The sequence below is a fragment of the Morone saxatilis genome, unplaced genomic scaffold, assembly GCF_004916995.1.
Source record: "Morone saxatilis isolate NCDOM2014 unplaced genomic scaffold, NCSU_SB_2.0 Contig14, whole genome shotgun sequence".
NCBI lineage: Eukaryota > Metazoa > Chordata > Actinopteri > Moronidae > Morone > Morone saxatilis.
In genome coordinates, this window is record NW_023339696.1 from 3209025 (window position 1) to 3215876 (window position 6852).

The window sequence follows — 6852 nt, forward strand, 5'->3', positions numbered from 1 at the left end:
CGAGACTGTTTGCTCACGTCCCAGCTGCTGAATGGAGTGTGCAAAGTCTTCCTCCTTCCACCAGATGGCGCCTTTGGTCTTTACAGTATATGGACTTTCACCCTCTGCCTGCCTGATTCCTTTAGTCCTCATCAACACTTGTTTTAAACTCCTTGTAAACAAAACAGAGCATAGATATGAATGTGTTATTAAAAGATGAGAAAACGGACCCTCTCGCCTCCTTGTGGTCTTTGTGTGGTTTGTATAAAATGTATACATAAAGTAAAATCAACAATCAAACATAAAATCTATAAAGTCTTTTATACCTGCATAAAAGAGAGAAAAAGCAAGAAAAAATATAATTTTTTCAACTGATCGTACATTTTCAATAATTTGCTAAATGTTTTACAATTAAAGTAAAATAAAAGACCTAATGACATATAATATAAAAGTGAAACAGGGCAGCGCAGTGGTTCGCACTGTCGTCTCACAGATAGAATGTTCTTGGTTAGAACTGGCCACTGGGGCCTTTCTGTGGAATTTGCATGTTCACTTGGCCAGGGGCGTGCCCAGAGGAGGGACCTGGGGTGTCCACCCCAAGTGCCACCCCATTATCCTTACCTCTGACACTCACCAGTGTCTTTCAGAGGCTGCAGCAGGCTCTGTGTTAAAGCTAGAGTGAAGATACTGGTATCAGATGAAACTAGATGACCTAACGGATCAATTGGTGCAAACCATCATGCTAGCATGTCGGGAAGGGGACAAAATAATGCTTCAAATAGGCATCACTTTCAAAGGGATCCCCTGACCTCAAGATATCTGAACAAAATTGGGTTCTATGGGAACCTGAGTCTTCCCATTACAAACGCCCACTGCTAATCTCATGCAGTTTTTTTCAGTTTTTAAATGTTATTTTTATTAAGTGTGTTTGAATATTCCTGCATACTGGGGTCAATAAACAGTGTTGGAATTGCATAAATTGAGAATGACTGGAAAGCTGAGACACCTACATGCCCCTGATATTGTCTGTAGACTAGTCCTTTGTCCTTTCCTAAACACTTTTACTTGACCTCTGGAAAATCTCATGAGGAGAAGGAAAGCTGAGAAGGAGAAGTCATAAACACAATCACACCTCCCAAGAGCACGTTTTCAGTTTTAACAAAGAGTACATTTAACCATGTTGCTTCCATGCTGTTTATGACAAAAGATTGTTCAGTTAAAAGGTATTACATTTTTGTTGAGTTATTTCATAATGACTGGTTACAGGCCTCATACTTATACATCATTTAATACTTCTGGGGGATTTACCTGCTTATTGCAACCATCTCACTAAATGCCAGATTTGAACTTGAGGCTGCTTTTTTATTTTTGTGCATAAAATGAGTGCTATTCAGGTCGGGAGATGGTGAGAAGTGCTCCAGCACTCGATGCTTCCCCGAGGCCCCGGCTGACACAGCTGAGGTTTGATCTGTGAGGGGGTGTTCCTCCTTCTGCCCACCAGTTGGCACTGTTGCACATAACATAGCATATTCACCCTCCGTAACCTTAACCATAGGCAGTGATCAGTTAGTTACTCTAAAACGGTAATTTATTACTCATTAGTCATCACTCTAATAAGTAATATTATTACTGTACTTATTACTCTCTCCCAACAGTAATTACAACAATACAATACTGGTATATTACTTTTTTGCTACTCCCCACAAAATTGACGATTACATTTTTTTTTTTGTTAAAATCAGCTAGTTGCCGCAATGATTACAAAAAAGGATCCAATGATGTCATTCAGTTTCAAATTAGTAGCAGGTGACAATATAACTAATGATTTATTGGGGGGGGGGGAGTAAATGTAATATCACTGAAATGTAATAGTAATTCGTAATAGTAATTCGTAACACTGCTAGATACAGGCACTGATATACTCGATATATAAATATATATATAATATATAATATAGAAAGCTGACACACAGTATATCTAACAGCTAAAAACACACTTCTAGGTATCCATTTGCTGCATTTCATGGTTCACAAAGAAGAAAAGAGTTCTGTTCATTTTAGGAACTGAAATGTAGTTTATTTCCTCTCTATTACACTTTCATTTCAATTTCAACAACAACCATGTGCCTTGTGGTTCTTGTTGCAACACCCAACCACAACTTCCTTCTTTCTCAAACTTTAACTTTTGAGATCGCTTTAGCGACTCAATGTGAATTTTTATGGGAATAAAACATAGAACAGGATCCAGAGAGAATCTCTACAGTTTGATTCCTTATGGAGATGCAGGAGGATTTGTAACACTACAGGACCTGATACTCCTCACTTATGGCATTCCTGACATCAGCGTCAAGAAGGTCAACTTCCTGCCAAAAATATTCAGCATGATTCAGCAATTTAACAGAGAAAGAAAAAATAATTACTGAACACTTTAGGAGAGAATGAAAGTGAACAGAAAAGGCCTGTTCATGGTGTGAAGTTGATGAAGTTTCCTTTTGTCTGTGTGGTCTGTGCGGTCTGTTTTGCTGACGTAAAAGGAAATCAAACAGGCAGCATTCTCTGCACACTTCTCTTAATGCTTAGTAGGTAAAGTTGATATAAGAGAGCTGTCAGGACTCCCCAGAAACTCTGAAGATCTGGAGAAAATCAGGCTGACAAAGTAAGTCTCGTATGTCTAAACTGAGTTTGTTACTTAAAATCTTTAATGTAATCCGTATTCAACAATGTAAAATAACTTTGAGTTGTGAGCTTAACGTACAGCATTGAGAACAGAAAATATTATACTTTTAAATAAGAATTTGAATGCTTGTTTTCAAAAAGCTTGGACAAAATAAACACACAGTAACTATTAATTCTCACTTTAAACTGATATGAATGAAAGGACTTAATTGCGAAAAAGAGTTGTAACTTCAACATTTAGTATGAATAATAATTAAAAAGGAATCTTGCTCAAATGATATACACCAAAATACAACATGAAACCAGCCACTGGTTAACTGGGGTTAGGCTTGAATCACTTATGGTTAAAATGGTAAGTATTCAGGAAATAAAATGTAACTCAGTGGCTGAATTTGTGTCTGTGTGATAAGGTCTGGAGACCAACAGCACCATGGCATTATTATTAACATCAGTGTTAGGTGAGATTATTGTGAAATGTAGTCAGTTACTGAATACAAATCACATGTACATTTTTGTAATTAGTAATGTAATCCACTTTTGTATTACTTCTTTTTAACTGACATATTTCAAAGTCATAATCAGAAATGTAAACAAGTAATCATCTAATATCTAATTACACATTGTTTTCATATGTAATCTTGGCTGATATTAGTTACTTTTTTGTAATCTTATTATATAATCCCAATTACATGTAATCAGTTACTACACAATACTGATTATAATCATAATCAAGGTGAAATGTTTCAAAACATAGTAGACTTCTGTTTGAACGTATGTTTTACAAAGAAGGGATTATTATATAATCAATCATGTATACCGCAGATACATCAGATACAGTGTATACTGTATTGGCATTTTACTCACATGAATGATTACAGCTGCCTTATCGTCATGAATCAGGCCGCTGTGTTGCTGTAAAAGTGTATGCTCAGTATGGATCTGTGTGAGGAGAGAGAGGATGATAATCAGCCTTCAAAACTCTCTGTGGAACATGGCAGCCAGAGCAAAGCTAAAAGGTGAGGTGAAGGATTTTTGACTGTTTATGGCTGTTTTCTATTTCAGATCTGAGATGTGAAATCATTAAACCTCCCCATTAATCAGAGTCAAAAAAGTATCTCTGTTCTCTGTTAAAGCCCAGTCCAGCAGAGACCAAACTGTCCTGAACCCAGCTGTATGTCTATGAAGAGCGACCATTCCATTGGTGAACGCTTAAACTTTAGAGAAAGGAATCACCCTACAGAGCACAGGTGAAACTGTATTCAATAAATGATTTAAAAACACAATGGAAGCAAAAACAAAACAAGAAATTATGAATGACCATTCTTTCCGTATTTCTATCAGAGTTCATCAGGACAGATCAGACTCCTCTGTACCCACTTGCCTGTCTGTTAAAAGTGACCACTCTATGGAGCAACCTCTTGTCTTCAAACTCGGGAACCGCTCTACTGGACAAAGGCAAGACTCAAATTAGATGAGCTTGTGCTCAGTTTGAGCCACATTTAAAGACAAATATTGAACTTTAATCTGGTTGTTGTTAGGGAAAGCTTGTTGGTGGAACTGCATTCAGTTTTGTTGGGTAAATGATAGGAATGTGTGTGTGTGTTGATATCTGTGGATTAATCTCTATTTCATGTTTTCTATACAGACTCCTCCAAGAGAGTTCAGAGGTCACCAGTGGTCACTCTGAAAATGGGAACAGTGAAGCAGATCTGGCCTCCATATTCACGGTGTGTAAATTGTCTAAAAATTGCATCTTTACACTTTACATTCACATTAATGTATTTTCAATTCTTACAAACAGAAGAAGTTGGTTTTGTTGCAGGCTTGAAAAACATTAAAACATAAATCCAACCACTGTTTTATGTCCAGTTACATTTTCTATAGTTAGCATCCAAAGTGTTTTTTTTTTAAAGAAATACCATTTTTATTACATTTTTATTTATAATAATGGACCATAGCCTAATACTGGACACTAACTAGCTCCACCCTGTAGTACACACTTCATTCCTGGGACATCTTTATCCTAAGTCTTTCAGTGGTTTACATTTAAAAAACGAATGAGGTTGATCAGCTGGAGACCTCTCTTGTCATTGCAGACTGTACCTCTTGTATTTAAGTTTGATATTATGGGCTTTTAAAACTGTTGCCTGTTTACACTTCCAGTTGACTTAAAGCAACCTTATAACATTAATTTCAAGTCAAAGAGTTTCTAGTAGCCAGACAAATATAACTCCATTCTAGCTCTGTTTTGGTCTCCACCAGCTCCTTAAGGAAATATTTGAGTTCTTAACAGCTAAATTCTCCACTGTGTTTACCAGCTAGTCGAAAAGTTGTTTGGTGATGAGCATGAGGTGTACACTGGCTTTATGATCAGAACTTGCCTTCTGCAGCTGGGAACAAGGCTGATGAGAGCAGTAAGACGACGTAAGGTGAAGCCCACTAGAACAGGTGAAATATGCTAAAACTCTGTATAGCTGAGAGAAGACACAAACACACAAAATTACTTTACGTTACTCACTTTTCTGTGTACAACCGAGTGAATCCACTGGTGGAAAGACTGTCCAAAAGCGTCAGCTGTTATACCCATCTATATGGTTCATCGTGTTGATACTACAAAAACGCGCAAAAGACACAAAGTTCTTAGAGAGACATCAGAAAGACAGTGCTGTTCATCCGCCTTAGGTTAGGTGCTGCCATTTGGAATAAGTGCCTTTGCCTATAGATGTTGCTGGACTACAGGTTATAAGACTTAGTTTGTTTAAAGCATACTGGGGCCTTAACCTCGCCATGTCCCATTCATTTCATGTGTAATTTTATATTTTACATATTATTCCAGCTTCTAGAGGAGAACATCATTGCTTTTGTGAAGACTGAGCTGAAGAAGTTCCAGGGAGTTCTCAGTTCAGATGACCCAGAGTGCTTCGAGGAACAGAAAAAGTATGAGAAGGTGTTGGATGGTGGGGAGGAAGAACAGAGGAAAAGCAGCAGACAGGCACTTTTGAAGATCACACTGCACTTCTTGAGGAGAATAAAGCAGGAGGAGCTGGCTGACTCCCTGCAGAGCAGTAAGTTGTTGTATAGGTTTAATATGATAGAAAAAAGTAAAAAAAAACATTGTAATGTTTAGATCCAAACAATAAATATAGACTATCCTCTGGGGTTGTATATACAATCAACACATTTATGCCCACCACAGGTGAACTGAATTCCATAGTTAATGCATGCTGTATTATTTTGCCCCTAAATGACTAAACTACTTTCACAGTTTAACTTTTCTTTTTCTGTGTAGGAACTCTTGCTGCAGTATGCCAAAATAAGCTCAAACATAATCTGAAGGGGAGGTTCCAGTGTTTCTTTGAGGGAATCGCTAAAGCTGGAAAACCCACATTTCTGAATGAGATTTACACAGAGCTCTACATCACAGAAGGGGGAAGTAGAGTGGTCAGTGATGGCCATGGGATCCGAAAGATTGAAACAGCATCCATAAAGCAGTCAAGACCAGAAACTATGATCAAATGTGAAGACATCTTCCAACCCTTACCTGGCAGAGATCATCAACCAATCAGAACGGTGGTGACAAAGGGGGAGGCTGGCATAGGGAAAACAGTCTTAACACACAAGTTCAGTCTGGACTGGGCTGAGGACAAAGCCAACCGCAACATTCAGTTCACATTTCCTTTCACTTTCAGAGAGCTGAATCTGTTGGGTGGGAAAAGATACAGCTTGGTTGAACTTCTTCATCTCTTCTTTACTGAGATCAAAGATGTAGAAATTTCCAGTTTTGACAAGTACAAGGTTGTGTTCATCTTTGACGGTCTAGATGAGTGTCGACTTCCTCTGGACTTCCACAACAGGAGATCCTGACTGATGTTACAGAGTCCAACCTCAGTGGATGTGCTGCTGACAAACCTCATCAGGGGGGAAACTGCTTCCCTCTGCTCGCCTCTGGATAACCACACGACCTGCAGCAGCCAATCAGATCCCTCCTGAATGTGTTGACAGGGTAACAGAGGTAAGAGGGTTCACTGACGCCCAGAAGGAAGAGTACTTCAGGAAGAGGTTCAGAGATGAGGAGCAGGCCAGCAGAATCATCTCCCACATCAAGACATCACGAAGCCTCCACATCATGTGCCACATCCCAGTCTTCTGCTGGATCACTGCTACAGTTCTGGAGGATGTGTTGAAGACCAGAAAGAGA

General features: G+C 38.6%; 1 protein-coding gene across 1 annotated transcript in view; it reads left to right on the top strand.

Annotated features, from left to right (window-relative positions):
• Positions 1 to 2238: 2238 nt before the first annotated feature.
• Positions 2239 to 6852, top strand: part of LOC118323057 (NACHT, LRR and PYD domains-containing protein 12-like) — a 10978-nt gene continuing 6364 nt past the window's right edge. Inside the window, 8 exon segments of the mRNA XM_035654977.1 lie at positions 2239 to 2634; positions 3555 to 3670; positions 3788 to 3901; positions 3996 to 4109; positions 4300 to 4381; positions 5491 to 5719; positions 5944 to 6569; positions 6571 to 6847. Of these exon segments, the coding sequence (XP_035510870.1) occupies positions 3579 to 3670; positions 3788 to 3901; positions 3996 to 4109; positions 4300 to 4381; positions 5491 to 5719; positions 5944 to 6569; positions 6571 to 6847 (1534 nt within the window). The 5' untranslated portion in view covers positions 2239 to 2634; positions 3555 to 3578.